Source organism: Dipodomys ordii, unplaced genomic scaffold (genome assembly GCF_000151885.1).
Source record: "Dipodomys ordii isolate 6190 unplaced genomic scaffold, Dord_2.0 Scaffold35, whole genome shotgun sequence".
Taxonomy (NCBI): domain Eukaryota; kingdom Metazoa; phylum Chordata; class Mammalia; order Rodentia; family Heteromyidae; genus Dipodomys; species Dipodomys ordii.
In genome coordinates, this window is record NW_012267251.1 from 10,692,347 (window position 1) to 10,713,161 (window position 20,815).

Below are 20,815 nucleotides of genomic sequence, written 5' to 3' on the forward strand. Positions count from 1 at the left end.
TGGCTCACACCTGTAATCCTAGCTATTCAGAAGGCTGAGATCTGAGGATCACAATTTGAAGCCAGACTGGGCAGGAAAGTCCATGAGACTCTTACCTCCAAATAACCACCAGAAAACCAGAAGTGGCTGGTGTGGCTTTGAGCTGTGGCTCAAAGTGGTAAAGTTCAAGCCTTCAGCAGAAAAAGCTTAGGGACAGTGCCAGGCCCTGTCCCCCACAATCGACCAAACACACACACACACACACACACACACACACACACACACACAACCACCACATTTCAATGCTTGCTTTCATATAAACTACATGCAAGACCAGAAGCAATGATCGTACCTGAAATCTGTGACTGCAGGAGGTAGTGGGAGAGTCTGCAAGACTTTATCTCAAAGAACAACAAGCCAGGCATGGTGTCATAATTTCAGCTATGCAGAAGACACAGGAAGGAGAATCAAAACTGTCCTACGTGAACCAGGTGAGAAGTGCAAGCTCTATCTGAAAAACTACTAAAGCAAAGAGGGCTGAGGTGTAGAGCTGATGATAAGAGGACTTGCCTCGCAAGTGCAAACTCTAAGTTCAAACTCTAATACTACCTGAAAAATAACTCGCGAAAGCTCAGCAAGGTGGACCATGTCTCTAATTCCAGCATTTGAGAGGCTGAGGCAGTAGGATCAAGAGTTCTTGGCCAGTGCACGAACAAAAATAAAAATAAGCAAATAAGAACTACTTCCAAGACTGAAGGAATGTATACCGAACAAGCTATACTGAAATATATTATGTAATGATAAACTGCGATTGGTAACAGACTTAAAAGCAATGATTTTTTTTCTTTTAGGACCAAGCAGAATTTTAAAATAACAGGCTGCCCTATGCCATGGGTTACAGATCTTCCCAGGAAAGGAAGATTAGGAAGGGGAAAGACAGGGTAAAAAGGGAAAGAATATAGAGCGCTATTATGTTTGGGGAAGGCTTTTCCTCCCTGGTCAAATAAAAGGGGCCTGATACCCTGAATCTCAGCAGGGGGAAAGGGCAAGAAGGGCCTAAGTAGGCCATGTCACATTATGTTCACTGATCCAGACAGTCTCCTAGTAAAGTGAATGATGGGCCATGGCAAGCTATGGAGCCTGAGCTATGACTCACTACCAAAGTCTCTGCTACTGAGTGTACATTGTATTCCCATAGCTAGGTCAAAGAAGAATGAGGAGCTGCAGAAGCAGAACTGGACTGAGAACCCAGAGGCCTGGGCCTAAATCAGTCTCCAACTAAATTGTTCTGTCCCATATTACCTCTTGCTGGCTTATTCTTCTTCCAAACACTGTTCCAATGGCCTACTCCTGACACAAACAGCACTAACTATATTCCTGAGTTTTTGTCAACAAATACCACGATTTTGTGAGGTAGACATTATCACTCCTTTTTACTTCTTGAGATATAATTAACACTTGTTTGTTTGTTGTTAGTGTTATTGACATTTGAGACAGGGTCTCACTACATAGCCCAGGCTGACCTTAAGCCCTTGATCTCTGCCTCAGCCTCTCGGCACTACAGTTTTGAGAGCCCAGAATAAACCCTTTATAAATGTACAATTCAGTGGGGCTTATGGCTTTATTTGTTCATTTGTGAACAACTTGAACTGAGGGCCTCTCACAAGCTAGGGAAGTGTTCTACCACTAAATTACCATACATTCCCAACTCCTCCTTCTTTTTTTTTTTTGGTGGGTATGGGGCTCGAACTCTGGGCCTGGATGCTGTCCCTGAGCTCCTTTTGCTCAAGTATAGTACTCTACCACTTGAGCCAGAGCAATACTTCCAGGTTTTTCTATGATTAATTGGATATGAAGAGTTTCATGGACTTTCCTGCCCAAGCTGGCTTTGAACCATGATCCTCAGATCTCAGCCTCCTGAGTAGCTTAGATTACAGGTGTGAGCCACCAGTGATCCACTCCCCCTTCTTCGTGTGTGTGTGTGTGTGTGTGTGTGTGTGTGTGTGTGTGTGTGTGTGTGGATTGTGGGGCCTGAACTCTTGGCCTGGGCGCTGTCCCTCAGCTCTTCAGCTAAGGCTAGTGCTCTCAGCTAAGGCTAGTGCTCTAGTACTTGAGCCACAGTACCACTTCCAATTTTTTCTGCTTATGTGGTGCTGAGGAATTGAACCCAAGGCCTCATGCATGCAAGGCAAGCACTCTACCACTGAGCCACCTTCCCAGCCCTCCCCCTTCTTTTTGAGACAGGGTGCCAGGTATTACTCAGATTAACTTTGATCTTTCAAACCTCCTGCTTCAGTTTCCCAAGTAACTAGGATTACAGGCCTTAAGCACCATGACTGGCCTTCTGTGGTTTTCTGTATGTTCACAGAGTTGTCCAACTACTCCCGCTATATAGTTCCAAAGCATTTTCAACCCCCTGCCCCACAAAAAAAAAATTACTATTATAATTATTCTATTTCTTTCACCGGAGAAAAGTGTAGAAAAACTGATCTCTACTAGCCCAAGGTCAGTCTTAGTCCCTTACTAGCCCTTCCCCTACAAAGGTAAGAGATCCACCTGAACGTCCCACATTCCCTGGCAACTACTAATCTACTTTGTATCTCTAGAAATGTGCCTGTTAGAGACACTTCATATAAATATAATCACAGTATGTGGCATGCTTATCACTCCTATTCTGCACAGAAAGAACCCAAGACGAACAGGAGAAGAAACTTGCCTAAGTCAAGTAAGATGCACTACAGTAGGACCCCAAAGCTGGTTCAATGGTTGTGCTTACTTTTGACCACTGCATGCAGCATCCACATGGAAACAAAGGTGAGAAAGCAAGAGATAATTTTACTTTGGGAAAGGAGACTATTAATCTATAGTAATTTAAAAAAAAAGTCAGGCGCCGGTGGCTCACGCCTGTAATCCCAGCTACTCAGGAGAATGAAAAGCTCATGCAGGAAAGTCCCTGAGACTCTTATCTCCAATAAACCATTAGAAAACTGGAAGCGGTGCTGTAGTTCAAGCGGTAGAGCGCTTGCCTTGAGCTGAAGAGCTGAGGGATAGTGCCCAAGCCCAGAGTTCAAGCCCCATAACCTGGGGGATGGGGGGCGGGGGGATCCAGGCACCAGTGGCTCACGCCTGTAATCCTAGCTACTCAGGAAGCTGAGATCTGAGGATTGCCATCAAAGCCAGCCCAGGAAGGAAAGTCTGTGAGACTCTTATCTCCTATAAACCACCAGAAAACCAAAAGTGGCACGGAGGCTCAAGTGATAGAGCACTGGCCTTGAGCTGAAGAGTTGAGGGACAGTCCCAGGCCCAGAGTTCAAACCCCATGACTGACAAAAAAAAAAAAAAGTGACAACAGCTACAGCACTGTCTCTACTGAGCTTAAATGGAAATACACAAGCAACTCTTCCAAAAGATCCTGCTAAAATATCAGAAAGCCACTTCAACTAACAACCCTGCTGTCTTTTTTTTTTTTTTTTGTCAGTCTTGGGGCTTCAACTCACTGTCTCTGAGCTTCTTTTGCTCAAGGCTAGCACTCTACCACTTGAGCCACAGCACCACTTCTGGCTTTTTCTGCTTATATAGTGCTGAGGAATTGAACCCAGGGCCTCATGCATGCAAGGCAAGCACTCTACCACTGAGCCACCTTCCCAGTCCCCAACCCTGCTGTCTTGACATCTCTCAGCCCCATCATGATGGCAGCTGAAAGAAAACAGCGAAGCATGGTGGTGCATGCCTCTAACCTGTATACTTGGGTAGCTGAGCCAGGAGGATAAAGAGTTCAAAGCTAACCTGAGCTACACAGAAAGTTCCAGACCAGCCTGGGCCACACAAATCCCTATCTCAAAACAAACCAAAGCTAGAGATAATGACATATGCTTATAAGTTTATAATCCTAGTACTTGGAAAAGTTGAGGCCAGAAGATCGGGAGTTCAAGGATAGCTTTGGATACATAATAAGTTCCTTGTCAATCTGGGCTACACAGTAATACCCACTCTCAAAAAGGAAAAAAAAAAAAGCAAAGATTATGGGAGGGGTAACACTAAGATACACTATATTCATTAACGGACATGCTGAATTGAAACCCTTTTGTACAACTACCCAAAGATATTTTAAAAATTATGTATATGTATATAAATATGTATACAAATATATATATATATGTGTCAATCATAAGGATCAGGGATGCAGCTCAGTAGTAGAGTGCAAGGCACTAGGTTGGATCCCCAGCACTACAAAAAACAAACCAAAGGGAAACTAGGTCCTTTCTCCCCAACATTTTGACCCTTCTCAAAATGTTTCTCTTTATTATTCATACAAATTCCTAGGACAATGTGTATTTTAATTAAGTGCAGCACCAGTGTTTTTCCTCTTTAAAAATTCTGGCAACCAGTTTATACTAGGTGTGATTTTTTTTAATAATAAAGAGAAAAATAAAGTCTGTAAAGAATCTTGGGGAAACACAGCGGTTGGCTAACAAAAGGTAGAGAGCTCTTAAAACCAAAGAATTAAAATTCACATAAAATGTCAATAATCTAGCCATACCTTAGCTTTCTCTTTCTTCCTCCAGCTTTCTGTATTCTAGATATGTAGGACTTAGATTATTCTTCCATAGAGGACCAAGTTCAGTTTTCTAGTTCTTTTTGTTATCCATCATCCAATATAACCAAATTAGCAAACTTTAATGATGATAATTATTTTTTTTCTTTCTTATAAGCAAAGGGTAGGCTGGGCACAGTAGCACAGCACTGGCAAGGCTGAGGCAGCAGGATTTCAAGCTTGAGCCAGCCTGGTCTACACTATGAATTCAAGGCCAGCCTGGACTGTATCTTGAGAACCTATTTTGAAGAGGAGAGGGGAGAGGAAAGATGGCAGGGAAGAGAAGAAAGCATACAGAAGGGAAAGACTGACCTCCACTAGCCTGAGGCCAAGATCACTATCTTTCTTTACTTGGCTCTTTATCTCTGTGAACAACACAGTGACCAACACAATCCCAGGTATTCAAACATCTTTTTAATAATTAATGTCTATTTAATATGTGGCCAGGTATGGTTCCTTGGCCTATAAGTCAACATTTGGGAGGAAGCAGCAGGAGGATCACTTAAGTCCAGGAGTTTAAGGCCAGCCTGGGCACACAGTGAGATGCTGTTTGAGAAACAAGTAAACAAATAATACCTAATACTTACATAGCACCTAATCAGGCATCATTCTGAACACGTACATACCTTAGTTCTCAACAATCCTAGCAGTAACGACTATTATAGTCCCCTATTCCAGATGAGAAAGTGTAGCACAGTGAAGCTGTGACTTGTCAAAGGTCATTCAGTTAGGAAGTAGAACCAGGAATGGAGGATAGCCCAAGTGACAGCATTCCAAATGGACTCTCTCCGGTCATTCCATCTTCTTAAAATTGAGAGGTTTATGACAAACTGTAACACTTAGGACTGCTACTAGGTCATAAAGAAAAGTACTTTTCCTTTTTCTGCTTTGTAATATTCTACTTTGCCTTTTTCAGATGAGCTCTAAGTCCCCTTAGGGAGGCAGGGCAGGAGGGATCAAGATTGAAGATGGCAGGCTGGGAAGGTGGCTCAGTGGTAGAGCACTTGCCTTGCACGCCTGAGGCCCTGGGTTCAATTCCTCAGCACCACATAAGTGGCTCAAGTGGTAGAGCGCTGGCCTTGAGCTGAAGAGCTGAGGGACAGCACCCAGGCCCAGAGTTCAGGCCCCACGACCAGACCAAAAAAAAAGATTGAAGATGACTTGGGCTGCATAGTGAATGAGGTCCAGGCCAGTCTGGGCTGAGTTCCTGCTCAATAAATAAATGAACAAATAAATATAAATAAGTTACTTCTGAGCTTATGACAAAGAAAATAATCACCAACTAGGGGTTGATTATTCTCTACAGTTAAGTCAAAAGGCAGACAATGAATGGACAACAGAGGAAGAACCAAATAAAATTTCACTTACAATTCAGTTTTCTTTGTAAAAGGCAAGCTAGTCTAAAAACTTTGTCATTGCCGGGCGTTGGTGGCTCACGCCTGTAATCCTAGGTACTCAGGAGGCTGAGATCTGAGGATCTCAGTTCAAAGCCAGTCCGGGCAGGAAAGACCATGAGACTCCTATCTCCAATAAACTACCAGAAAACCAGAAGTGGCGCTGTAGCTCAAGTGGTAGAGCACTTGCCTTGAGCTGAAGAGCCGAGGGGCAGCACCCAGGCCCAGAGTTCAAGCTGCACAAAACTTTGTCATTATAGAATTTAATTCCATCTTCTATTTAACTTTTTTTTTTCCAGTCCTGGGGCTTGAACTCTGGATCTAGTCACTGTCCCTGAGCTTCTTTTGCTCAAGGCTAGCACTCTACCACTTGAGCCACAGCACCACTTCCAGCTTCTTCTATTTATGTGGCACTGAGGAATCAAACACAGGGCTTGATGCATGCTAGGCAACATTCTACCACTGAGCCACCTTCCCAGCCCTCTATTTAACTTCTAAAACATTAGGAACATTATACAATCTCTACCCTAACCCAAGTAAACAGAAAACTATCCAAATTAAAAGGAAAGCTTTAGTTTGGGGTTCTTCCCAGTTCTTTGTGGTTGAGAGTGAAATGCAACTTCTTGGTATTACAGGACAGAAAATAGTATATGAAGAGATAGGAAAATTGTTTTGCTATTGCTGCTGTCCTCGCAGTCCAACAATTTCAAATGTAGAGTCAGTTCCTGATCTTCAGTTGTTCAAGTACTGCATTAAATCTACAAACAGTTCCAATCCTAAATCTTGCAGAGATCATTAAATTAAGAAGTAGCTGCTTCCACGGCTGGGAATGTGGCTTAGTGTAGAGTGCTTGCCTAGCATGCATGAAGCACTGGATTCGATTCCTCAGTACCACATAAACAGAAAAGGCAGGAAGTGGTGCTGTGGCTCAAGTGGTAGAGTGCTAGCCTTGAACAAAAGAAGCTCAGGGATATTGCCCAAGTCTAAAGTTCAGTCCCCAAGACTAGCAAAAAAAGAAAAGAAAAAGAAAGAAATGCCTGCTTCCTTCACATTCCAAATTCCTACTAAGTAGAAATAAGCATTCACAAAACAAGAGTTGAGACAGGGTTTGAATGACTGACCTCACAAAGATAAACTGGGAAAAGAACAGGATCATTCTCTTCTTGGGCATCTCTAAAGTATACCTAGAAAGTGTCACCTTATTTTCCCTGGTATATCCTCTTTCCCCAAAATAAATTCTCCTCCAAGCATTTTATGAAACAAAATCTCTTTGTCCCCGATCCTGTCATCCGCATCCTCCTGGGTTATTTTGGGGGGTGAATAGATACTAGAGGGTGAAAAGTTGATTATAGAAAGATTAATTCATAATCCAATTCAAAGGCAACCCTGTTTTTCCTTTTGGGGCAATATGAGGATTTGAATTCAGGGTTTCCCACTCACCAGAAAGGTGCCCTACCAATTGAACCATGCCTCTGGCCCTTTTTGTCCTGGTAATTCTTAAGATAAAGTCTCACTTTTTGCCCAAACAAGCCTGGACCAAAATCTTCCTATTTATGCTTCCGAATACAGCTGGGTTGACAGGCCCACATCAGCACACTCAGCTTTTTCTGTTAAGATGGGGATCCAGCAGACTTTTTTTTATCTAGGCTGGCCAGGAAGTTCACTCTGATATCAACCTGCAGTTAGGCTGGCCAGGAACCTTACTCTGATCTCAACCTCCAGTGTAGCTAAGACAGGTGCAGATACCATGCCCAGTTATTGATCGAGATGGGGGTCTCAAGAACTTTATTGCTTGGGCAGGCCTAGAAAGCTATCCTACTGATTGCTGCTTCCCAAGTAGCTACAGACATGAGCCACTGCAGCCCAGCCCAGAGGGATACTTACTGCATTCCTTAAACTAGCCTTTAAAAAATAAAAACAAAAGCAAACCATAAGGCAAACTTATTCTAATTTTTTGAAAAGAGTAACTAAAATACTTGTTTTAAAATAAGAGCAGCAGCAACAAAGGCCTTTTCAAGAGAAGCTGATGAGCAGGCAAGTGGCTGGAGGTACTGCTAAGGGGTGAAAGTGTGTGACCTGGGGGTCCTTTCTAAGCACCCGCCTTTCCCCTTCCCCTTCTCAAAACCTCCCTGAAGTCAGCTTCCTCTACAAGTTCATCTCCTGAATGTACATTCCCCGTACATGTCTAAACACACCTGCAAAAATGCTAGTGAGCCCCCTAATCCCCTGTATCCCAAGATACAAGAAAAGCTTCTTAGTTGATATGCAGGGCAACTGAATGGACCTCAGCATCCTGTGAGCTCATTTTTATTACCATTTCAGGGGCCTCGGACAAATTTAAACCACTCAACACACACTTTGGGGAATACAGGGTCCAACGCACAAACTTACTACAAGTTTGAAATTAGTTATCAATGTCTAAATTTATGTTTTCAAAAGTGTTTCAGAGCACCTGCATCAAAACCCTAATCTTCTCATGTTCAAATGAGATTCTTAAAATCACTTACCACACTTAATCAGAATCTGTGAGCAATCTGGGACATGGCATTTTTTAAAATATGATCCTGGGTGATTTTAAGAACTTCAGCTTGAGAATCCCTAAGTGAAACCCACATCTGCAATGTTCCCCAAATATTTACCCATATGGGTGCCAGTCCCATCATTTTTCCTAATAAGTAGTTGTGAATAAAACCCTCCAGTTCCCCCAACTAAGTGTAGTTAGAAAACACTAAGTTAGAAAAGCCTGAAAATCATACAGGATTTGGGGGATGGCTGGCTCATCGCAGAAAAGATCCATGTCAAGAACGGGCAACAGTACCGAGTTCTCAGGACACCCAGGACCACAAACAAACCCCACAGAAACAAAGCCCAACGAACAACAAGAAGAAAAACATCCCTTCCTTTCCTTCACCATAAGCAGAAGCAACATTTCTGGGCAACTAATTTCCCCTGGCACCCATCAGATCATGATTTTCTTTGGCAACTCCCCCACGCTATTTAGAGAACATTCCTCCTCCTTCACTGAGCTGCTTCATCATCGGAGTGCAAGCATGTCCCACACTTACACACACACATCATTACAGTGGACACCCTTCCAGCTTCATCTCCATCCCGGATCCGGGACTCCGATCCCCACTGGCGCCCCCCCCCACAGCCCCTCTCCCCCGCCCCCCGCACTCAGAGCAACTTTCCCCCACTCCGCAAAGCTCGGGCCCACCCTGGCCCGGCCCTGCCCACGCGCGGCCGGCTCCCCGGCCTGGGCATCCGCGGACCCCGGGCCTCCAGGTCCGGAGCTGAGCCCTCGGCGCCCCCCGCCCCCAGCCCCACCCCGGGACCCGGTTCCCACTTTCCGCCTCCAGCCGGGGTCCGTGGGACCGGGGCGCCCCACCCTCCACTTTCCCGCTCCTCCTCCGGCCTGGCCTCCTTACCCGCCTGCAGCTCGAGTTCGGCGACGTCGCCGGCCGGGCCCGGCTCGGCCCCGCCGCCGCCGCCGCCGCCCGCGGGGGAGGGCGGACAGCTGTGGTCGTGGGAGCACTTGACGTCGCGGAAGAACTTTTGGGTTTCCCGCAGGTTCTGCCGCAGCCGTCCCAGGTAGCGGCGGTAGCGACCGAAGCCCCGGCACAGCTCGCGGATCATTCCGCCGCCCCCACCGCCGCCGCCCCCCGGGCCCGGGCCGGGTCCCGAGACGGGCTCGCCACCCAACAGCAGCCCGTCGCCCTCCATCGCCTTGGCCCGCTGTCTCCGCGGCTCGGTCCCCGGCGCTGGCCCGGCCCCCCTCCTCCCTCCCCGCCCCTCAGTGCTCCCAAGAGGCGGAACCCGACGCCCCCGCCTGCAAGTCCGCCGCGCTTCCAGCCTCGGTCTCTTGCAATCACCGACGCCCGCGCAATGCGCCGCTCGTGGAACCTTATTTTCCGCTCTCCGGGAGACACGGGAAGCGTTTTTAAGAGCGCCGTCGCCGCGCAGTCTCCTGGGACTTGTAGTTCTAGTTCTGTCCCAAAGCCAGATATGCATAACTGAAGTGGATGAATTACTGACCCCCTAACCCCTGTAAGGAGGTGACTGTCTTCACCGGCCCTGGGGCTTAAATATGCTACATTGATTCAGATATGTATTCTTGCTCCCTGAATGAGTCCCCGTGGACAGTGGGGAGCTGCGGAGCTAGCAGAAGTGGGGTGCCTTACTGAAATCAGAGCAAAAGATTTTAATGGCCAAGAAAGGAAGAAAATAAGACGTAGGCCACTAATATTTCCATGGTTACCTAAATAGCTCTCTCACTTTCTGGACACAGCAGATACTTGAGCACGGGCTCAAGCTAACGGGCTGTGTTACTTTCTCCTTTTCTATCTTCTCTCCTCCAGATGTGAAAAGTGGGAATGTGAAAGGATCACTAAAACTTCTAAATGGTTGTTTCTTGAAGTAGGGAAATGGGGCTGGGTAAGGGGAAGTTGAGGTTTGCAGCCTTCCAAAACCATTTCGGATTATCTTAACTCTACTTCTGCCAATGTGTACTTCTGCCATTGACACAAATCTCTGTGCACAAACATCAAAGGGACAATTTGACCCCTACCACCTGTTTTCCCATTTCCCACTTTTTTTTTTTTTTTTTTTGCTGCTCGTCACCAGGTATGTCCTCGCATGCTTGGCAGAGAAATTGTCTTTCTAACTTTACTTTGCTATTATAAATTCTTCTTATTTAATAGATTATTTCTGAAGATATTCTGAACTTTTTTTTTTTTGGGGTCCGGTCATGGGGCCACTTCCGGCTTTTTTCTTTTTGCTTATATGGTGCTGAGGAATCGAACCCAGGGCCTCATGCATGCAAGGCAAGCGCTCTACCACTGAGCCACCTTCCCAACTCAGATCTTTCTTTCTTTTTTTTTTTTTTGTCGTTCGTGGGGCTTGAACTCTGGGCCTGCGCGCTGTCCCTCAGCTCTCCAGCTCAAGGCAAGCGCTCTACCACTTGAGCTATAGGGCCACTTCCGGTTTTCTGGTGGTTTATTGGAGATAGGAGTCTCACAGTCTTTCCTGCCCGGGCTGGCTTTGAACCGCGATCCTCAGATCTCAGCCTCCTGAGTAGCTAGGATTACAGGCTTGAGCCACCAGCGCCCGGCTTATTCTGAACTCTTAATCCTACTCTGCATGTAGGTAGGAATTGGGGTTTGTAAAACGTGGAAAATGAACAGTCGGTTCTCCCGTGTAATTAAGACCAAGTTAATGACCGAAAGCATCACCAGTTTCCTGTAAAGCAACATGAAACAACAATCCCAAGTCCAAAAATTTTAAAATATATATAATATATATATATAATAAGCAAATTTGTGTATACCTAAATTTTTCAAAGGCACTTATTTCATTGCTACATGTTCAATTATTATAGTCTCCTAAAGTTACTAACAGGTAAGGGAAATTGGGCTCATAAAAAAAAAAAAGGAAAGTGGGGGGAGTGTAGTTGTGGAGATGGGAGAGAAGGGATGGTAGGGGAAAACAAAGAGGAGGCAACAATGCTTGATAAGAAATGTACTCATTACCTTGCTCATGTAATTGTAACCCCACTGTATAGTATTTTCACAAAAAAACTTACTTTTAAAAAAAGGAAAATGGTGCAAAGAAAAATGATAAAATACCATTTATTGGCTTACTTTTTCCTCCAACTTGCAAGATGACTGCCAATATTAAATTTGGCTACAAAGTATATCTTTTTTTCAGCCCAACACAGCTTTCCTAAAGAGCCTGTTTAGATCTAGATTGCTCTAGACAACATTGCTCCCTTCTGTCTATTCCATATATCATTGGTAGTGAGACAAACAAGGCCTCTCACATCCTAGGGGCCAAAGGATCTTGTCCAGAACATCTGTAGTGATTCTTGAGACTTCACATTTATCACCAGCTCCATGGTGGTGCCAATATTGCTAACCTCTGGACCCCAGGTTAGGCAGCATGGATGTAAGGAGACATACCAAGAGTCAGCATTGTCTCATAGTTAAAGAAATAAGCCAAAGAAAGTGCATTCAAATCTTAGTTTGTATACTCTTGAAGACCTTACTTATTTTCAATGAGTCTTAGGAATAATTGTACTTTCTTCAGTAATGTGAGGACTAAAAGAGCTAGATCAACTAATCTCAAATGTGGACAAAATTAATGTTTTTTTAAAAGCAGAATCTGCTGTATGACAAAACTATAAATGACAGATGCTTTCTTCAATTGTGTTATAATTACACATCTTGTTCTAGTTCTGACTTGCTACTCTATGGTCTTGAGCAATTCTTTGGCCCCTGATTAGCCCTGTATCTAAGTCTGAGTTTCCCATCTATCAACTGGGAGAAAAAGAATGCCCACCCCAGAGGTTATTGTGAGATTAGAATGAAAATATAAGAATCAGAAGTGCTTCACACAGAGCCTATGCATAGAAGGCACCCAACAAAGGTAACTGAGATGATGATGATGGTGGTGGTGGTGGTGATGGTGGTGGTGGTGGTGGTGGTGGTGGTGGTAGTAATGGTGATGGTGATGATGGTGGTGATGATGGTGAGAAACCTTGAGTCTACTCCTAGTCTGTGATTTCTGATAAAAGGAAAACTCTTGTAATTGTGCTCAATGTTTCTGGGTTATTAGAAGGATTAGGTGAGCCATGGTAAGTGAAATGGAAACCCTGTAAATTTTTAGAGAAGTGCAATAGAGTCCCAGAGAATTTGACCTGAGTTCCAGTCCTGGCTGTGGTACTTACTTATTTAGTGATCTTATACAAACCATTCAACCTCTTTGAGCCTTCATTACTTCTTCCATATGGGGTAGGGATACTAGTGCTACGTGCATAGCAAATTTGTGAAGATGAAATGACCTAATGTGTACCACCTTAGCTAGCATAGTTATGTTTAAGATACATCTTCTTTTCTATCTACAGTAACTAGGGTAGTATTTCCAAGAATATTTTGGTTTTGCTTAGGAGATTCTCTCCATGAAGCTTTAGTAACTTGAAGATTAAAGGTCTAGGAAATTGAACTGCAAAAAGCACCCTATTTAATTATACATCAAGTATCATCGGATGCTGAATATTTCATCAGTGGCATCCCTGGCTGTTAGGGTGCAGACCATGGGGAAAAAAGCAATCAATTAAAGGCAATTTGCTATAACCTCAAACAAAGGTCATCTGGGCTTCACTGCCAAGTGCAATAACAATGTTTTCAAGAAAAAAATGTTTTAGAGTAAACCAACTCTTTTCAGAAACAGCCCCAAACTTAGTTTTGCTACAAGTTACTACTTTGTATCAATAAGAGTAGTAGGTGGGTATGGCTTTTTCAAGTCTCAATGGTTGTAGCTTTGACAGTTCAGGACCCATCTTTGTTTTTGTTTTTGTTTTGTTTTGTTTTGTTTTTTCCTTACTTAGAATCAAACCTTATAAAAGGGTATGTTCTTCAGTCTGGGTTGATCCTGGAAGGAGAAAGCAGTTATATAAAAACCTATGATATATGGGTCATGCCTGGGTAATCCTAGCTACTCAGTAAGCTGAGGTCTAAGGATTGTGGTTCAAAGCCAGACTGGGCAGGAAAGTCTATGAAACTTTTAACTTCAATTAACCACCAGAAAACTAGAAGTGGCACTGTGGCTCAAAGTGGTAGAGTGCTAGCTTTGAGTTGATAAAGCTCAAGGACAGCACCCAGGCCCTGAGTTCAAGCCCCACAACTAACACAAACAACAACAACAACAAAGTGATCTTTCTCTCTGTTTGTCTATCTGTCTGTGTCTCTGTCTCTGTCTGTGTCTCTCTATCTCTGTGTGTCTCTGTGTCTGCCTCTGTCTCTGTCTCTGTCTCTGTGTCTCTGGCTCTCTCTCTCTCTCTCTCTCTCTCTCTCTCTCTAAGGCTTTAATTCAGGCTTTGGGGCTGTCCCTGAGCTCTACTCATGATTTTTTGGTGGTTATTGGGAGATAAGAGTCTCTCAGGATTTCCTGCCCAGGCTAGCTTTGAACAGTGATCCTGAGATCTCAGTATCCTCAGTAGCTAGGATTATAAGCATGAGCCATGAGTTCACAGCTAGAAATTTTGTTGTTCTGGTAGCTTCTTTTTGTCTTGTACATTATTTCCTGAAGACAAATTCCCAGGAAGGTATCACTGGGTGAAAGGTTTATAAACATCTATTTGGCTTTCTCCTCCCTCCCTCCCTCCCTCCCCCCCTCTATATATACATATATATATGTATATATATGTGTGTGTGTGTGTGTGTATATATATATATATTAAAAAAACTTAACAGTCCTCTGAAAGAATTCTACTGTATCATTGCATCTTGAATGAGTATACTATCTTCTTTCCCCAGCCTTTTGTGAGAGCTATAAGTCAAGACTGGTGAATTCAATAATGAAAGCAGTCTTTTGTGCTTCTGTCTGTGTGGGTTTGCCCTAGGGCCTTCTAACACTCCTTGAACATGATTTATGACATAAGTATGGTTATTCCAGAATAAGATCTCACATGAGTTGGTATGATTCGCCCTTCCTTGATTGACTTGTCTTCTTGAAGTCATAAGATCAGCAGAAGGTTTTCTAAACAATTGAATCAGATAACAGCTCTTACTCCTGTGTGGGATAAAAAGTAATGGTGGGTTTTAGAAACAAGGACTACACTTTAGCTCCTGATTTTTCATTCTACACTTGATGCCAAAAGGTTGAAATAAATCACACGTTGAGCAAATTTTCAGGCTCCCTCCCCAGAAATTAAATTTCTATCCATTTGAGATGAGGCTCAGGAACCTTCATAAACAACAACTAAATTCCAAGTTGTTTATGTTGCTTAAACATGTTTATGGCTTAAACCTCTAAACTATACTTTAAGAAACACGGCCCTACAGGACCAGAGAGTAAGAATAAGGAGAAGTAAAAAGAGAATATGCCACAGAAACTCTACAGTGTCCAAAAGACCTAAATATGGAATGATTCTATTTTCAAGACAATTTATGCAGTTCTTACCTACTTAAAGAAATTAAGATTGTCCAAAAGCAATGCTTCATTCTTGTGTAGGCGTGTGTGTGTGTGTGTGTGTGTGTGTGTGTGTGTGTGTGCTAGTAGTGAAGCTTGAAGTGAGGGCCTAGGCGCTGTCCTGGAGCTTTTGTGCTCAAAGCTAGCTAGCACTCTACCACTTGAACTATACCTCACTTCAGGCTTTTTGTTGATTAATTTGAGATAAGAGTCTCATGGATTTTTCTGTCCAGTCTGACTTCGAACCTCCATCCTCAGCTCTCAGCCCCCACCCCTCACCCCCAGTAGCTAGGATTATAGGCATGAGCCACGCACTTGGCTAACATTTCATTGTTTTAACTCCTATAATAGAGATGCAGGTGTGTTGTACATCTTGTTTTGTTTTTTTTTTTTTGTTGGTCTTGGGGCTTGAACTCTGGGCCTGGGCACTGTCCTTCAGCTCTTCAGCTCAAGGCAAGCGCTCTACCACTTGAGCTACAGCGCCACTTCCGGTTTTCTGGTGGTTTATTGGAGATAGGAGTCTCACAGTCTTTTCTGCCCGGGCTGGCTTTGAACCGTGATCCTCAGATCTCAGCCTCCTGAGTAGCTAGGATTACAGGCGTGAGCCACCAGTGCCCGGCTAGTACATCTTGTAAAGACCATATTTGACACTGGGCTGGAACTCAGGCCAGAGTGCATACTCTCCCTTAGCTTTTTCACTCAAGGATGGAGCTCTACCGTTTGAGCAACACTTCTACTTCTGGCTTTTTGCTGGTTAATTAGAGATTACGGTTTCATGATTTGTCTGCCAGGGCTGACTTTGAATCACAATTTTGATTTCAGCCTCCGGAATTACAGGTATAAGCCACAGGCACTTGACCGGAAGTACATTTTAGTAAATATGGATATGTATATTGACCGTTAGATTCATAGTCACTGAAAAATTCTTTAGAGTGGCTCAGAATTACAGTCCTGAAAGGATGAGCTATTTAGACTTTTAGGTTTGGATTCAAATTAGAGTTGGTTGCAGAACTGAGCCCCAGGTACATAAATGCCCTAACCTATGTTTCTCTCATAATAGAACAGGAAGAATATTTACCTTGTGTGAGAGTGTTCACAAATGCCTCATATCTGCAGTTTCTCTAAGCGGTGGACACTTGTTCTATCATATCTAAAAGGTATACCTAAAATATCTAAGGCAGAACTGCTTTAGATATTTATTTTCAGATGTAAAATAGCAACTGATGCTCTCCAAGTGAAGCTGGTATTTTCTCTTACATTGTTTTTAAGGTGTAGCATTTTAAGCTTTAAGTAACAGATTGTCCTGAAAAATGTGTAGATTCCCCCACAGAGATGGGAAAAAGACACAAAGCAGCCATTTTGATAGTCTAGGCTTTCACACAGCACAGCACAATCAGGGTTTAAGTTTAGGCTTTACGGATCATCTCTGTTTATATGATTATCATGATATTTCTCCCTTTACTGAGGAGTATCCAGATAAGGAATATGAATCCTACCTGAACTGAGAAGAACTTCCAGCTTGCCATATTTTGGGGAGGAGGCTCGCCAGCTCCAGGAGTAAACTAGGAACTGGGGTGTCCTGTGCAGTTTAGGGACACACTGTGACAGTAGTGAGCACAAGTAGGCAACTGAGGTTTGCCTACGCCTTTGAAATATTGCCAGTGATATACGAGAGACTCTACACCACAGAGGAAATAATTCATACTGTTTCCACATTATATAGTCATTGAAGCTTTATTTCTAAAGGTGGAAAAAAATCTGAAACAATTCTTAGCATTTATGAATGAGGTGGACAGTGGTTAAATCATGACAAATGTTCAGCTGATAGAATGTTAAACAACTCTTGAAAATACTTATTTAGATATTCAGAATATGACCAAGGAATAACATGGAATAATGTGGAAAATATAGTAACGTGTAAAATATTTCAGTGTACATTTTAAAGAGAAAAACAAACAAAGCAGGATAAATTTAGCTTAGGGCTTTCTCCAATTCTAGAGTGATGCAGAATCTTCCCGGTCCTTCCAGTCTCTTGTAATAGCCAATAAAAACCTCCTATTTAGGTGGTGGGATTGTGACATCACCAATAAGACAGCCAATCTCTTTGATGAGTATTTGCATAGTTTACTCCTTCTAATCCAACAGAACTCAGTTTCTTTTAAGGAAAAGCCTTGAGTGGAAGTATGACTTTGCAGCAGAAAAAGAAGAAAATTATATTAACAAAGATGTATTTGTAATGGTATTGCTATCCAAATATAGTGTTCAAAATTAGATCTGTCCCTTCAGGCAGCACTTTTATCTTATGCTAAATCTTTAAGTAGCTCTCTGACGACTACTTATCCTATCCGTTTGATGTTTAACTGTTAGATGTTTAAATGCTGGTGTTGTAAAAAAGGGTGTGTTTGTGCGGGAGGAATGGCTCACATGGTGAGTACCCCCGCAGCAAGCCTGAGACCTGAGTTCAGACTCCAGTACCAACAAAATGATGCTCCCTAATGTTATAGAGAGATGCTAATCCAACTTTAGCGTTAAAAATTTTTAAAGACAAACATGCGTACAAAGTAGGAAATTATTTTCTTTGATACTTGACAAGCATTATACTACTGGCAAAAAAATTTAAAAAAAAGTTTTATTCAGACCTAATTGCTGTTATAAAAAGAAAACTCACTTTAATCTTGGCACCTTATCCTCTGCTATTAAAAAGCCATCATTTATCAAACCATAGGATCTGAGTGTTGGCCAGGGAACAAGATGTTGTAACTGCTCTGCATCCTCCTTGATATGTACTTACTGGTTGACCAGCTTTGATACTTCCGAATGCTTTCATCATCTAACTGAGGTTTCCACGGAGAATGTACTTGGCTCCATGGGTTAAATCTGCCTTTTTCATCTGTCATTCAGGGGGCTTGGACAAGTTAATTATGTTTGCTTCATCTGGGCTGTCTTGTTTGCTTTTGGATATACTGGGGTTTGAATTCAGGGCCTTCTCATGCTTATAGGCAGGTACTCTTATCATGAAGCCATAGCTCTAACAAGAAACAAGGATTTTTTTTTTTTGGGTGGGGGTGATACTGGGGATTGAACTCTGGCTCTTCTTGTTGTTTTTGTTTTTTGTTTTTCTCAGCAAGTGCTTTACTACTTGAGCCATTCCCTCAGTGTCATCTGCTTTAGCTACTTAAATCTTCAAGTAACTACCCAAGGGTAGATAGGATTAGCCCTTATTTATAGGTGAGAAAAACAAAGATGAAAGAGGTGAATATATTCAACTGTACAAAAACTCACAGAGTAATAGAACCTGAATTCTAACATGAAATTTCTAATAGCCAGACCAGCATTCTTCCCACTACACCATTCATTTACTTATAATTAACTAAATGTGCCAAAATAGAATGGCAAATGCTATTCCTTACATACTAAACAGAACCACTTGCATTGTAAATCTGCAAATGTTTTGTCTTATCTTAAATATAAAAACATAGTTTTTAGTGTGTGTTTTTCCCCTGAAGAATCACAACACAATAGAATGATCCCATCCTTTAAATTAAATCAAGGAGCCCAAGTACTTTCAAGTCCTATGTATCTGAAGTACTCAATCATTTGTGGTCAATGAGAATCTGCAATTGGCTGGAAAACAGTGGCTGAGGTCCCTCAGGTCTCTATACTGACTCACCATTCAAACTTGTTTGGCAGTAGTATATTCATTACTACAAAACACTGTCACTGTTTGAAATTGAGCTTGAGTTTCCAAGGATAGAACCATTAGACTGAAGCATGTAACCCTTTTGTAACGCAGAGAGATGGGACTTATCGTGTGTCAGAAAATATCTAAGAGCTTGACATACACTACCCAACATGCTAAAAGGTAGGCATTGCTACTAGCCTTATTGCAAATAACTAGGAAACTAGGACACAAGGAGTGAGAGCTGGGGATGTAACTCAGTGGTAAAATGCATGCTTAGCCTACCCTGACTTCAATCCTCAGCACCAAAAACAAACACCAAAATCTTTTTCCTGGCCTATATTAAGCCTTGCTTGGCTGCGATGTTGTATATAAGTACAAAATAATACAAAAATCAAATTGAAGCAGGATGCGATATCACACATGCGGAATCCCAGTACCTGGGATACTGAGGCAGAAAGATGGAGTTTGAAACCAGGCTGGGCTAAAAGCAAGAGCTTGTCTCAACAAAACAAAATAAACCCCCAAATTTAAGATCAACTTCAATCCAGTATCTAAATGAGCCATAATTCAAAATTATGTTCTCTATTTCCTTAGGATTTCTATAGAATCCTACTTTTTTCCAGCTTGGAGTCAAGAATATAGGTTATTTGCTAGCATACCACTTAGCCTGTCCCAAGACTTGCCTAGGATTTGTGGGGCCTTGGCGCTTCTGGGCCAGCTTGGACAGAAGCAGTGTGTTCATCTCCCTTACGTTTTGCACCAGGGTAAACTGTCCCCTTTGGTTCTGTCTAATCTTGCCCACCATCTACTCTGCCCTTTCTCACCATTGAAAATGCCAAAGGCTTATAGCTTTGTATTTTTACATGTTGGCTGGGCTGATTGTGTAGTGGATATGTGTGTGTGTGTGTGTTTGTGTGTGTGTGTGTGTTGGGGGTGAGGAGAGAGGTTTTCCTTTTCAGCCCATCCTAAATTTCTATCTTCTAAAAACGGAGCCGCTTAGTTTAGAAAGTGGCTGCTGACTTTAGCAAATCCCTAACAACTCAATCTCTTCTAGGATACACATTGAAATGAGTGGTTAGAATAGGAAGGATATGGAACAGAGTCAGGAAGTTCACAGAGCAGTGGGATGGCAGGGAGGCTAGAATGCCTCCCTTGTGTGTGAAAGAGACTGGTAAACTGTAAAATCCTTCAGAGATGTCACTGTGACTCCCAGACTGAGTCCTTCATCGTCACAGTGTAAGCCAGTGGTTCTCAGATGTTAGTTGGCATGCGAATTTCCCGGAGGGCTTGTCAAAACACGGACTTGTGGGCTCACTACTTCTGATTCCGTCTATCCTGCCCCCAGCCAAGAATTTACATTGGATGCGGTTCCCGGGTGATGCTTGATCCTGCTGGTCCTCTGCTTTCTGGAGATGCACCCTCCGTTTTTAGCACAGTAGGTGTGCAATCTGCCACACAGGTAGTTACTATTCCTATGCTGTCTATCTTGGGATCCCCAGCGTTTACACTCTTCCGTGTTGATTTGCTCCAAGCCTTTTGGCTGACGGGAAAAGAGACAATATCCCCCCCCCCCCCCCTTCTCTTCTGTATGTATCCTCTTCCTGCCCTAAGTACCCATTCTTATTTCGAAGCTGCTTCACAAGAACAGGAGATTCTCACCCAAGTCGCTACGCTCACTGTGCAAGTGTCAATTTCTGAGCACAAAGCACCAAGTACTCGCGAGAGGTGCAAACAGAGAGGGGGTGGTGGGCTGGCCCCTCCTGCTGCTTTAAGTGAGCCGTAGGTTGGTGACTCACACGAAGTATCCTCGAAGGGCTCGTGTCTCCCGAATTGGGAGGGATGGATACAACCCCGCGTGCAATGTGTGCGGGGCAGGATGACAAAACACCCTTATTTCACACACACACATACACACACACACCGCCAACACAGCGAGATGGGCGAGACTCTTCCCTTGACAGGGTCCCTCCAATGCTGAGCCCCCAGGAACCCTCCGCCCGCGTACCTAACCCACAACCCGCCCTCCGCAAGGCCAACACGCCGCACCGCATCCCTCCCCGCCCTCCTCCCAGGGGCTCGCACAGTGCAACCAACCCTAACCAGCGTAGCCGCGCGACGCCCCCACCTCGGCCCGCCGGCCTTCCGATTGGCGGGATGGCGCTGTCACTCCGCACGCCCCGCCCCCTCCCGCTCGCGGGC

At 43.6% G+C, this 20,815-nt stretch overlaps 1 protein-coding gene across 1 annotated transcript in view; it reads right to left on the minus strand.

Annotated features, from left to right (window-relative positions):
* Dstyk (dual serine/threonine and tyrosine protein kinase) overlaps nt 1–9,736 on the minus strand; it is a 52,070-nt gene extending 42,334 nt beyond the window's left edge. Inside the window, exon 1 of the mRNA XM_013017494.1 lies at nt 9,396–9,736. Coding sequence (XP_012872948.1) covers nt 9,396–9,690 — 295 coding nt within the window. The 5' untranslated portion in view covers nt 9,691–9,736. The remainder of the gene's footprint in view (nt 1–9,395) is intronic.
* Between the last annotated feature and the right edge of the window lie 11,079 nt (nt 9,737–20,815).